The sequence below is a fragment of the Orycteropus afer genome, unplaced genomic scaffold, assembly GCF_000298275.1.
Source record: "Orycteropus afer afer isolate SDZICR_OR568_19922 unplaced genomic scaffold, OryAfe1.0 scaffold00026, whole genome shotgun sequence".
In the NCBI taxonomy this organism is placed as follows: Eukaryota; Metazoa; Chordata; class Mammalia; order Tubulidentata; family Orycteropodidae; genus Orycteropus; species Orycteropus afer.
In genome coordinates this window covers 10,806,992-10,821,080 of record NW_006921613.1, presented here as the reverse complement: position 1 = coordinate 10,821,080, position 14,089 = coordinate 10,806,992, and the positions used below count along the sequence as shown (strand labels likewise).

At 39.3% G+C, this 14,089-nt stretch overlaps 1 protein-coding gene across 1 annotated transcript in view; it reads right to left on the bottom strand.

The window, feature by feature from the left end:
- Window positions 1–14,089, bottom strand: part of FBN1 (fibrillin 1) — a 357,319-nt gene that overhangs the window by 131,768 nt on the left and 211,462 nt on the right. The window contains exons 10-14 of the mRNA XM_007935310.1: window positions 10,422–10,580; window positions 6,236–6,412; window positions 5,270–5,410; window positions 3,638–3,757; window positions 4–89 (exon numbers count right to left, since the gene is read on the bottom strand). Coding sequence (XP_007933501.1) covers window positions 4–89; window positions 3,638–3,757; window positions 5,270–5,410; window positions 6,236–6,412; window positions 10,422–10,580 — 683 coding nt within the window. The remainder of the gene's footprint in view (window positions 1–3; window positions 90–3,637; window positions 3,758–5,269; window positions 5,411–6,235; window positions 6,413–10,421; window positions 10,581–14,089) is intronic.

Genomic DNA, 14,089 nt, shown 5'->3' with positions numbered 1-14,089 from the left:
TGCATTGCACACACAATGGAAGCTGCCATCTGTGTTGATGCACCGCCCATTACTGCAGATCCGGCCATTTTGCAAACATTCATCAATGTCTAAATCCAAGGGAAAAAGAAACAGCTTTATTTAGGGGATTTAAAGTGTTTTATTTCTCTCTTCCTCCACCTCCAAACTCATGAGCTTAGCTCCCGGTTTTAATTACTAAATAATTGTATTCAATATAAATTTGGTAGCAAATAATGTGTTAGTTAGAACTACTAATTAAGTTTGAAAGAGAAAAATAATAAGGCAGTCTTCAGTCTAACTCTAATTTCTAATGAGATGCTTGAAATCTCAATTTAGTAAGCAAAACAGATTCTTTTTCACTATTTTTGAACTTAATTTCATGAGCCAGTATATGTCATTATTTATAGTGAACTTTGGCTGGTATCTTTCAACACAAGATTAAAAAGCTGATAATATGAGAACTACAGAAAAAGAAAAGCTGTATTTTAAAAGACATTGTTCAATCACATGACTATGAAATGCTTCTCTTCTTATGGAAATTCTTGCCCAAGTACAGTTTTATTGCTATATAGTCTTTGTCTCTTTTATGACTTTATGAATATTCTACCTCACAAATAAAATATTGATAATGGGGGGGTATCCCTCCTTTTTTCTGTTGTGCTAAACAGTATGCCAAATTAAATAATAGAGTTTGATATAAACCAAAAAACCAAACTCACTGCCATCAAATCAATTCCAACTCATACCAACCCCCATTGGGTTTCTGAGGTGGAAAGATTCCATAAATCTTTATGGAAGTAGATTGCCCCATTTCCCTTCTGCAGAGTGACTGGTGGGTTTGAACTGCCAACCTTCTGGTAAACACTCAAATGCACTAGACATTGTGTCATCAGAGCACAGAGCTTGATATGCAAGTGTTAAAAGTGACAATAACCTGAATAAAATATATCTGATCTCCCATTTAAAGAATAATAAGCAACTAAAAGTGGACAACCTGGCACCCTGGATTATCTATGCTTCCCTCCATGTCTAGGCTACAAATCTGGATGACCATGAGAGAAGATGGAACACAAACTGCCTTGTCTATACAGTACATGAGCATTTCCTCTGTCTTATCTTCCATAAGGTGGACTTTTCCCCAGAAGAGAAAAACCAGGAAACTGTGTAGACTTGGGTGGAAGTTAACCTATCTATCTAGAGCTGAAGCAACAACTGCCTGAGCATAAGTACTCTATACATCCCCTGGATGACAAGAATTTGCATTCACAGCATATCAGTCATTCTGACTGTCTACCCTGCGTCTGCATGGTGTCTTGTGGTTGATCTTCAGACGCACTTTCTCCATGTGCAGATACAGCAGTGGTTTCCACCCGAGTCACTGGACTAGCTGAGGTAGTCTGGGCTTTTCTTCTGTCTGATCTTGTGTCAACAGCCTGTGATCTTTTTCTTTCCCATTTGTTTCTTAATCCTTGTTCAAATCTGACTTGCTCCAGACTCCAGAGAAGAGTAAAAGCACATATTCTTAGGCAGACTTTTCTTCAGGATTGTATAATCTTTTGAAGCCCAAGATAAAATAAACAGGATAAAGAGTTCAGCTTTCTGTATCCTCACCAATTTCAAAACACCATTGGGCTCTTCTCTGTCTTATAAGATAAATCAAAAGCTTGTCTTCAAACTTCTCCTCTACTGTGTTTCTGTCTCTCTCCTCTGTTACATATTCAGCCCTTCACGTACTTCATTTCAGTTAAGTACCGTCTTTTTGACCATCGTATGGTAACTTAAGGACCCCTGGCCATGCAGTGGTTAAAGTGCTCAGCTGCAAACCAAAAGGTCTGCAGTTCAAACCCAGCCACTCCACAGGAGGAACACACAGCAGTCTGCTTTCATAAAGATTACAGCCATGGAAACCCTATGAGGCAGTTCTACTCTGTCCTATAGGGTTGCTATGAGTCAGAATCAACTTCATAGCAATGGGTTTGGCATGGCAACTTCCATATACTAAAAAAATGTGAGCAGGTTATCAATTTCTTATATTTAAGATAACCTTAATGCTCTTAAAGAAGAGTCCCTGGGTTAACCACTCAACTACTAGTCGGAAGGTTGGTGGTTTGTAGCCACTCATAGGTACTTCAGAAGATAGGCCTGGCAATCTGCTTCCCAAAGGTCACAGCCTTGAAAACCCAATAGAGCCATTAGTCTGCACACATGGGTCATCATGAGTCAGAAAGTACTCGTTGGCAACTAACAACTGCTCTTAAAGAAGACGGTACTTGAGGTCGGTAGGTAATTCTCAGTCTCTAGTAAATTAAATCTCAGATAATGACAACTACATTTGCACTGGCTGGACCTGAACACAGCTGTATGCTCTCCAATCATCTCTTTTATTTGCTTATTTAATAGTGCTGTCTCCTGGAGATGGGTTTCATTTTATTCTCTGCTATTGCACAATGCCTAGGATACTGTTTGTACTTGCCAATTATTTTAAATAATAGTTATAATATCAAAAAGATTCTAATCTCGGTTAAATATTCAAACTACCTATATTTATAATGCAATAAGTAGGTCATGAATAGAAATATTAGCAGGTTGAAATGCCATGCTCCTGTTTTTTCTGCTCAAAATGGCCATTTTCTAAATGTATTAAAATACACTAAGGACAGAGTATCTCTGAGTTTAACCAAATTCATTGAGTCTAAAATCAGTTCACTGATACAAATGAAACTCCCATATATCTTCAACTGACATGAAGAACATTTTCTGGCAAAAAACAAACAAAAATACCTTACTTTCCTTAATAGCTACCAATTTTTCAAAGTGTTACAAACCTTCCAGCCTTTTTCTATAATTAATTTTAACAGAGAGCTTGCTTGCTGTTCTCTGGTTTTGCTGGATTAACAATCCACTTCACCCTGTGCCATATTCATAAATATAGAATATTTGAGTTCTCTGACGGTATGGAGTGCATCTTCTTATTTGTGTCCCAGGAACTTAGTCCATGAAAGTCATTCAGTAAAAGGCATACTGGATAATTTAATAAATTAATTATGAAACAAACTTGAAATGAAATTTTTGGAAGGGACATTTATAGCAGTGCTTCTGAAATTTAATGTGCATATGAATGGATCACTGGGGGGTGGGGGGGACCCTGTTAAAATGCTGAGTCACTAGGTCTGAGGTGGGACTTGAGCTTCTGTATCTCCAATGAGTTACCAGGTGATGCTGCTTACCACACGAACAAGCAGCAAGGACTTTGGCTACTTCTTTATCCTGTAGACCTTTTTATTAAGAAGTTAATTGTACATTAATTTCACTTGGAACTTTTCTTACATTACTGTGCCAACAAGGGATAACTTCATTCCTGGTTCCATATTGAAAATTAACAGGAAATAAGTGACATAGCAAAACAACAGTGAAAATAAGACATTCCTGAAGGCACAGGAGCAACTTTGTAAATAATCTGGATGTTTGTCAGATTTTATGACACTGTCCTTTGGAGTGACAGTATCAGGAATTAAGTACAAAAGGTAATAGGGCCTTATTAGCCTCTTCTGGCAAAGGTTACTTCACATCCACTGAACTTATTGGAAGCAAAGCCCACACTGGGCACACATGCCTGTGTTCCAAGCAAGAATCATACCTCGGCATTCGGTCCGGGTGAGTGTGCTCTGATAGCCCACTCGGCACTGGCAGGTATAGGAGCCCTGGTTATTAATACACTCTCCACCAGCACAAGGGTTTTTCTCACATTCATCAACATCTGCAAAATACAGATGGCATATTTTAGTCAGAAATTAGATAGCAGTAACTCAGAACCATAAGACCATTCTATTAGTTTCTTTTACACATAAAAAACCTTTTCCTTTTAAGAAATAAATAGCACAATGGAAGGACCCTTTTCCTTTCCATTACAATACACCATGTCACTAGCCATTTGTAGACTGGCTGAATAGTTAAAATGTCCTCGACACACAGGCTCTCATTAGTTTTACAGTTACTTAAAATAACCATTATACTTAGGGGTCAACTGGTTTTTTTCCTCCCCTATTTGTAAAGATGAGGAAGCTGAGGCTTAGCAAAGATGATAATCCACATATCCAAGGTCACATCTTCCTCGTGGCAGAGGCAGGTCTAAGCTCACATCACCCATCCCTGAGCTAGATGGTCTCTCTTGTGCCCAGCTCTGGACCACCTCTAAGGATAGAATGATGCTCTGCTGGTGTGCTGCTAGAAGGGGCGTTCCTATCAGCAGGAAACCAAATAGCAAGAAAAACCAAGAGCTACTGATTTCTGCCTGATTCAAAATTATAGAATTTGTAGCAGAACTGCCTAAAAGAGATGGATTTATTCATAAGGATCTTTATGGGAATTGGGTATTCTTATCTAGTCCAACAAGTAGATTATTCTCTCATTGCATTTCCTCCTTTTATTGGCTTAAATGCCTTATCAACAATTTGAAGTTTCTTTCTTCAGTTTTTAATGACTAACAAGAAGAGCTGGTAAATTACCCATTTAAATTAGTAAAATATTCAAATTGTCATGATTTGGGGGTTCTTTTAATGCTCAGGCATTAAAATAACTTAAATATAACTTAAATTGGAGGCACTATCAATGACTTGAATGTATCTTACAATAAAAGTTAAAAGTTAAAACTTAAATATAACTTAAATTGGAAGCACGATCAATGACTTGAATGTATCTTACAATGAAAGTTAAAAGTCACTGTAGTAGACAAAACTATGAACCCCAAAGATGTTCTCATGTTAATCACCAGGACCCATGAATATGTTACATGGCAAAAGGAATTAAGGTTGCAGATAAAATTAAGGTGCTAATCAGCTGACCTTGAGATGTGCATATTCTACTGGCTTATATAGGTAGGTCCAACATAATCATGAGGGTCCTTAAAAGAGGTGAATTAATTAGAAGGAAGAAGCAAAAAGTCAGAGTCATACATAAGAAGATATATACTGCTGGCTTTTTAAAATAGAGAAAGGTGTAGAACCAAAGAATGCAGGTGTCCTCCAGAAGCTGGAAAAGACAATGAAATGGATTCTCCGCTAGAACCTTCAGAGGAATGCAGTCCTGTCAACACCTTGACTTTAGCCCAGTGAGACCTATGTTTGACTTTGATCTACATTACTTACGATATGCAATTTGTGTTGTTTTAAGCCAGTATATTTGAAATAATTTGTTACAGCAATATCAGAAAACTAGCAGTCACAGCACAGCATTGCAGTGGCTTCTCGGTGCCAACCTAGAGATTACATACCGATGCACTCCCCACGGAGATCAAGCTGGAACCCTTTGTTGCACTCACACCGGTAGCTCCCAGGAGTTGGAATGCAGCGCCCATTTTGACAGAGATAGCGGAACAACTGGCAGTAATCAGTGACGTTGACTGGCAGCACCCCTAGAAGAATAATATTAAACAATTTAAAACTATTTATAACTATGGCGCCTTTCATCAGCACTTAATCTGGGAATAATGGAGGAGATGCTGAATCATAAAGATAAGAGAACACTCTTTGGTCAAAGTCATCTGGTGGCAATAGCACATATTTCCATTCCTGCCCTCAGAGAACACGTGTGCCCTATGGCGCATTCGGAGAGGCCCTGTGGTTCAGCTCCAGCCTGCTCCTCTGCCTGCCTCTCCCCACCCTGTTCTCTGCCTCACTCTCAAGACTCCACACTGAAGAAATGACAAAGGAAGTGAGTGATTGGGATTTACTTGCAAAATTGCTTTGCAAGATACAAAACCCAAAGTATTACAGCTGGAACTTGATGGCACAACCTTCAGGTCTCACAAGTTTTCCACCTTTGACGGGGTGCAGTCTTACCATTTTATTATCATTCATTTTAGTGGAAAATATTTTGAGTTTTCCTTCTCTGGCAGGTTTCTGCCTTACACAGGGTCCAGCTTTCTCAGGCTTTACTGTATTTATACCTTCTCTATAAATTTATCTTGTTAGATTTAAATCTCTCCCATAACTCCACAATTTGCTGAAAACATCAGTAGCAACAGGACATTAATCTCTGGAGAATATGATAGCCTCTTATTTTTCTCTATGCAATAAGCAATTTAAGAAATTCACAATCTATAGTACAATATATTTACAAATTGAAACTTTAATCCTATAACTGGTAAATTTCTTTTAATGACTAAAGCAGCATAAAGAACAAAAACATTAATCTGATTAAGGGGAAAAAATAATTACATGACTTTTAAAATTCTTACTTGGTGGCTCCCGAGATGGATAAGGATATTCCACTGGTGGTCGAGGGACTGAAATCTGAGGTCCAGGAAAGCCGGGAGGAACAGGGAGAACTGGTGGAATGGGACCAACAGGTGGGAGAGGATATTCTGGTCTCCCAGGAAGTACTATAGGGACAGCGCAGAGCTTGTTGAAATCCTCTGGAAAAACATAACAAAGCACAACACATCAGCAGAGCTGTCACTTATGTCATTGGCCCATTTCCTACTTTTTAAGAAAACTTTCGAATAAAAGTGATCTTTCACCTATTATGCTGCATCTGGATTCCCTGAACCACCATATCCTGATGTAATCAACCATTAACCCTATGATTGCACATTCAAGCCGATCCCTATTTTTCACAATGCAAGGTCTTCATTATATGAATACACTGTCTTTTAGGTTTATGACACATTTATTTCTGGGCTCCTAAGAAGTTGTTTTTAAACAGTATCTAGGTTTCCAAGGATGCATTTACTTAATCATTTCCATGTTTCCTATCTAATAGCCACATAAAGTAACCATAAGTTTTTTTTTTTCTCTCTAGCCATAATGTAGCATAGTGCCTAAGGCATTTGACTGCTAACCAGAAGGCTGGAGGTTCAAACCCACCAGCCACTCCTCAGAAGGAAGATGGGACAATCTACTTTCATAGAGATACTGCCTCGGAAACCCAAGGAGGGGTCGCTATGAGTTGGGTCCGACTCGAAAGCACATAACAACAACAACAACAACAGTCATAATATTTTGATAGTTTTATTACCACAGTCACTGAAGTGATTCTCTCCTAAATACTTTCTATACTAGTTCCTTCAATTAATAGAAACTAGGAAGCTCTGGTGGCATAGTGCCTAAGGCACTTGACTGCTAACCAGAAGACTAGCGGTTCAAACCCGCCAGCCCTCCTCAGAAGGAAGACTGGGCAATCTACTTCTGTAGAGATACCACCTGGGAAATCCAAGAAGGGGTCGCTATGAGTTGGGACCAACTTGACGGCAGTGAGTGAGTTTTGAGGCTAGTATATTTTTTCCACAGTGGATTAAAATTTGACTTATTCTAAGGCATAGTAATGCTTCTTACCAAAATGCATTCCTGTAAACTTATGAGACATCATACCAATTTACATGTGGCTAAATATACGAAGAAGACCTGGTAGCACAATGGTAGCACAAAAGGTCCATGGTTCAAACCTGCCAACAGCTCCTTAGGAGAAAAGATCTGGTGCTCTGATCCCATAAAGATTACAGCCAAGGAAACTCTTTGGGACAGTTCTACTCTGTCCTATAGTGTTGCTATGAGTCAGGTTCAACTCAATGGCACACAAAAGCAACAAATACACTTGGCTACCATGTACTAGTTGTTACTTTCTGGTCTATTTCTAAAACTTCTTCGATCATATTTGATATTTACACTAAGATTAACCTTGCAGAGGTTTCTATTACCACATTTTAATTTTAATTTATGTGGAATTTTAACCCACAGACATTCTGTAGTACTTGACTGACTGTAAGGAGCTCTGGTGGTATAGTGGTTAAAGCATCCAGCTGTTAACAAAAGGTCGGTGGTTCAAACCCACCAGCTGTTCCATAGAAGAAAGATGAAGCAGTTCACTTTTATAAAGATTTACAGCCTTGGAAACCCAATGAGGGTTGCTGTGAGTCAGAATCAACTTGATGGCACTGAGATTTTGCTTTGTTTTGTTTTAACTGTCTGTGGAAAGGGTTTATATATTGTTTATGCTTCCCTGACACGGGTTGCTACCATCCCCCTTCTCAAACCACAATGATCTTTTCTACAGTTATCAGCTGGACGTGTCACGTCCATCATTTCCTGGTTGCCTGCTTTCTACCAAATTTCTACCACTAAGACTGAGCAGTCCTTGACTAAATCCCACTCTCAGCCCAGGCCTGCCAATGGCACATAACAGGAACTAATTAACTATGTGTTGGAACTAATAGAATGACAATTATATTATGGGGCTCACTTTGTTTCCAAGCATTAATTCAGCCTTTCTTTTATAAGCCCTGTAGGATTTATATAAAAGAAGTTGGATAGCCTATCAGCATTTCTGCTAATTAGGAAGGCATAAACTGCAAGTATGCCATTAAATGCATCATAACCACTCATGCTTTCCCACTTTCTATAGTTTCATAACCTTCCCATGACCCACTTTATATTCAGGATTAGTAATTAGGGATTAATTGTATTCAGCTAATGTCCATCTTTTCTATCTAGACACCTCCTAACCCAGAGATGATATTACACTTTTTGTAAGAGTGAAAAGTTAATCCATCTAAAATAATCCTTCCTGTATCAGCACTCTCTATAAGTTTCCCAGAGCCCTAGAGCACTGGTACTGGATATTTTAGTAAGCAAATGCCTACCTGCAAATTAGTTTGTTCTATCAGTCTGCTTTGCTCTGTGTCTATTTCATGGCCATGCATCTTTTGGTGGTATATACGGGAGAGCAACTCCTTGCAGTTATACAGGAGAGCCTTATCTCATGCTCATATGTCCCAAAGCAGGTCTTCCTACAGGCACCTAAGCCCGCCCTAGTCCCGTCTTCTATTCAAATCCTCTACACAAGGAATAATGCATATCAATGCTGCTGACTCCTAAATTAACACATGTATTAAAAAGATACTTCTCCTGGTACCCAAGCCGGGTCTCATTAGAAAGTCATGTGCTTCAGAATAGTGACCTACTGAACAGTTCCCTAGTGAACTAAAGAGCATGGGGTATATTTTTAGGCCACAGACAGTGAGCAAATCAGACAAAATATATGACTTGTTATATGCTAAAATATATTAAAAGATTTTACTGCTTCTTTAATCCCCATATGCAATTCTCAGCAATACACAGAAATTTTATAACAACATCTGTGAGCAGGTCTGTAACTCATGGTGATGGGAAATGCACATTCTGTGAACACCACACTCTGAATTATCACATCAATGCTGCATTTATCCATCTTCACATTTATTTTCCCTCCTAAAGTCCCCTGGTTTAAACATACTTTTGAGGAATCAGATTCAGCATGAGGTACAACCCTACTTCTTGCTAAGGACTGTGGAAGAATAAAAAGCCTGAGGAATATGGGACTATAATGATTGAGATTCCCTAAAGAGTTTGATCACTCAGTAAAAAGCAACAGATGAACACCACAGCGCAAAGCAGAGCAATATGGGATCTGTACCACAGCAACAGTACCAACCAGACCACTGAGGGCGAAGGGAGCGCTTCTAGCTGTGGTTATCCCGGGATGTTCATGGACTGGTTCATGATGGAGCTGGTGCTTAACAGACCAAAACATACAGCACAGGTAAGTAAAGCACGGGAGGGGACTTGGGACTAAGGAGCTGAACGGGGAAGAAGTTCTAAGAAAAAAGAGCCCCTTGAGTTTAGAAATGATCAGACTGAGTTCAAGGATCACTCGATAATACAGTTTAATTAGAAAATAAAGGTACTAGGATAAACAAGATTTAAAAGATGAACTGGGATCTGATTTGGAGACTCTAAATACTATGCTTAAATTAAAAAAAAAAAAAAAAAACACACACACACACACACAGACAAATAGCTGCTGTCAAGTGGATTCCAACACATGGTGACCCATGTGTGTCACAGTAGCATTCCATAGTCTTCAATAGTTGGTTTTTTGGAAGTAGATCGACAATCCTTTCTGCCCAGGGGCCTCTGGGTGACCCTGAACCTCCAACGTTTCAATTAGTACCATTTGTACTACCTAGGGCCTAACCAGTAACATTTTATTTGCAAGAAATGGGGTAATTTGAACCACCAGGCATTACCTGGGTTCATCCTGGGGAAACTTTCTGGACACCTTTTTCTATATATTCATCAGATATAATCTTTTACACTAAACTTCAGATGAATTATGTTTTGGAAAAAGTATGCATCAACTATGGGTTAGAGGACAGGGAGGCTACTACAATAGTCCAGGGTGGGGAAGATGAGGTTTTAGACTAGGTGAGCTCTGGTGGAGTAGTGCCTAAGGCATTTGATTGCCAACCAGAAGACTGGTGGTTCAAACCCACCAGCTACTCCTTAAAAGGAAGATTGGACAATCTATTTCTATAGTGATACTGCCTCAGAAACCAGTGAGTTTTTTGTTTGTTTGTTTGTTTCTAGAGGAAGATGGAGGGCTCTTACCAGTCGCTCTGATTGGGCACATCTCAGGGGCGACAGCGACCCCTGGAGACCAGCACCGGCCAACGTCACAGCAGCACTGCATCTTGGTTATAGATTGCGGCAGTTGGTTAGAACAGCGACCATTTGCCAGAGCCGTGTAACAATATCCTGGGCGAACATCTGAGAGGACAAAGAAACACAGGCACACACACATCAATGAGATCAAACTTTTAACGACACTCTCCTGACCCAGCACCTCCACACTTCACAGTTGGGCTATGTCAGGATTAACTCACATTTCTGCTCCCTGGAAGGGAAATTGCTCAGGAACATTGCTCAGTCAGAAATCCCTTGTCTCACACCTTTTGCCTCTGCATGCTGGTGCACTTGGCTTAAGTCCCACACTCCATACCCAAGGTAGGAAGGAATGATTAAAACCACATGTATCACAGGAAAAGAGAGACTAAGAAAATCACTGGGAGTGACAGTTAATTATTTATAAAGACATGTCTCTATACTGTAAAGAGACTGTGTTGTCCTTGGTTGCAAACTACTTAATTTGAGCCACTTCAAGCAAATATTTATATAAATCTATTTTAAAACAACATTAAGGCTGTGCTATAGTCTACATTTCTCAAAGATCTTTATTTTTCTGTCTGAAACTGTGAGTCAGACTGTGAGTTGTTTTTTCTTTTTTAAGGAATGAGCTGCTTTGCAGTCGTATCCAATGCCTGTTAATCAAAAATTCCTTTTGTTTCAGAGCCCTAACGGATTTTATAAGGAACTAATTATTTATAAGATCAAAATGTTCATGATTCCAAGTTCTTAGTCTTATAGGATACAACAGGTCTTGAAGGATTTTTTTTGTTTTTGGCAGAAAGGTAACTTCTCAAAGCAACATGTAAGACACATTTCTACATATCACTTTTATTGGGTTACATCATGTCTGACTGTCATGACAACACCTGACACACTGCAGTACAACTCTGGGCTACCAAAAAAGAGTCTGTGACACAGGAAAAACCTACTGGCCTATGGGGGCATTGGAGATCTTACTGTGACACAAAGGAGGCTGGCAGCAAAGCATAAAACACCTTTTCTACCTGACCTATTCTGAGGTGCATATCTACAATCCATCTCTGTACAATTAGAATGATATAAAGTTCTGAAAAGTAAATAATATTTTTAATATTCTTATTGTTTAAAGGGATACACCTGTAAATCTTTTTGCAAAGTGAACATTTTTTTTTTTTGTCAAAAATCCATCCCTAAGTTTCCTATAAGTCTGAATATTAAATATCAAGTTTGTTCAGAGAAGCTGATGACTATAATGGTCTTTATCAACAGCATTCCTAAGAATGTAAAGCATGCAAATCTTGAGGATTTCAAATGAGTTACCATAAGATAACCCAATGTCACACCTGAAGAGCTAATGGAATCCACACCTGTCGCTTCTAGTGAAACAAAAGACAGGCATATGAGCTGAACATGTACCTGAGGTAGATACACTCCTTGGAGAAAACAATCATGGGAGAAAGAAGGACTGTTTATGCACAGCGAGGCAGTTCAGGGGGCAGGAGTGCATGGAGGGATGGACACAGGGAAGAGGTAACTATGGGGAGGAAATGGAAGGGGAGCTGTTGCATTGTGGTAAACTGTGGTCAATGTCATTACACAAAGTATATGTAAACTGCTGTATGGAAAGTGAATTTGCTCTGTAAATCTTCACCCAAATCACAACTAAAAAACAAAAAGAGCTAATGACCTTTAGCTGAAAGGTTCATCATCACTGAAATTTGTTTTCACTGGTTAATACACACCTACTTGTCACTTATGGACTATCTTGTTACCTGACATTCCACATTTACAATCACTTTGAAAAAAAGTTTTTCAGGCAGTGACTCCTACGGTCTGGGCCACATTCAGGGCTGTAGCTGGGCCGGGGCACCCACTCCAAACAATATACTGGAGGCCCCGGTGACAGCTCGGTCATATAAGGACAGAGGCTGACTGGCCATAGCATGCCTTACCCCATTCATCCACAATGTCTTGGTCTACCCACAGAGGGTGCAGCATAACAGTAGGATGATGCAAGGTTGTGGGTAGGCACAGGGTAGACAGGCAAGGGCCTGCCTGAAGGTGCCAGGGAGGTCAGTGGGGGGAGGCAGAAAGAAGGGAAAAGACAAGGGGGCCACGCAGGGCTGTGGGACCAGGGCAGACAGGGTGGCTGTCCAGGGCGGGTGGCAGCAGGTAGTGGGTGGCAGGCAGACACTCAGTTACTAAACCATGATTCCCAACCTTTGCAGGCTCTACGGTGTTAGAGAAGGCACAATAAGTAAGGGTTCACCACATCATGCACATCTTGAGATGTGCTGGGGTGCCTGATAGGCACCGAGCAACTGGCAGGGGACACTGGCAGTGAAGACAGGAAATGGCCCCTGACTCTCACATAGCGCTGACTTCACATAACAACCCGGTCAGTCTTTGGAACCTAACCACGTAGATTAAGTGAAGAGTGGGTATATTTAAATGTGAATACCCAACAGTCATATTGTAATGACTAACAGCACAGACTCTAGAACCAGGACACTTGGGTTCTAATCCTGGCTCTGTCATGTTTGAACTGAGTTATCTTGAGCAACCTCTCCATGCCTCTGTCTTTCCATTTGTAAAATGGTGATAATACTAGTCCTCTTACTGGGCTGTTGAGGATTAAATGAGATAATATTTATAAAGCTTATAGAATAATACCTCTCATAGAAAGCTCTATATTTTTAATCTGTTATCATTATTGCTATGAATTTTAAATATGAATAAAGAACTACAACTTTACCTATAAAAGAAAAAAAAAGAATATAAGAAAACAAAAAAGAAGAATGTAAGAAAACAGAATTCTACATATCAAATCACAGGCACACAGTGGATAATGAAGATTCTGTGTTTTGCACAAAACTGAGTAAAATATTTCAAAACCAAAATATTATTTATTTAATAAAAGTAATGGGGACTGGGAATTTGTCTTCTTTTTAACCTTGTATTTAGTAATTAATATGAAACTATGTATAAATGTATTTTTTAGCTAAGGAGTTAGAAAAGGATGTAGCATTTGATGATTTTAACCAACATAGCTGGTCTTCTTACCGGAAAAAAAAAAAAGAGAGTAATATATTCTATATAATCAACTCATGTTCAACTGCAAAATAAAAACAAGGTTAATTTAGAAACATTTAAATTACTAACATCCAGTGAAAGACTAAAGCAAACCTAAACAAACCATAAAAAAAAATAATGGGTCAGCTTCGAAGGACACAAAATTATTTCTGAAAAGTACTTAAAACCACTAGCAAGTATAAATGTGTTTTCCAAAAACTTTTTGTGGTTCCAATTCCTGTACCTCTGGTCAGACTAAAAGTCTCAGCAAAGAGTTAGAACAGGTCTTATTCCAGCCTGATGCAGGATAAATGGGCTGGAGAGAGGAGTGAAGACAAGGTTGCTCTGTGAAGCCAAGGACAGTCACACCCCCTCAAAGAGGACAGAGAGACGGAAGCTGCAGAACTTTCTGCATTCAAATCTGCATTTCCTTCAAGCCACTAATACTTCATATACTCAGGGATCATACTAATGCATCAAACCGAAAGGCTGTTAAGAATGAGAAGAAATGTTCAAAACTGGCTTGTGTCTCAGCTTCG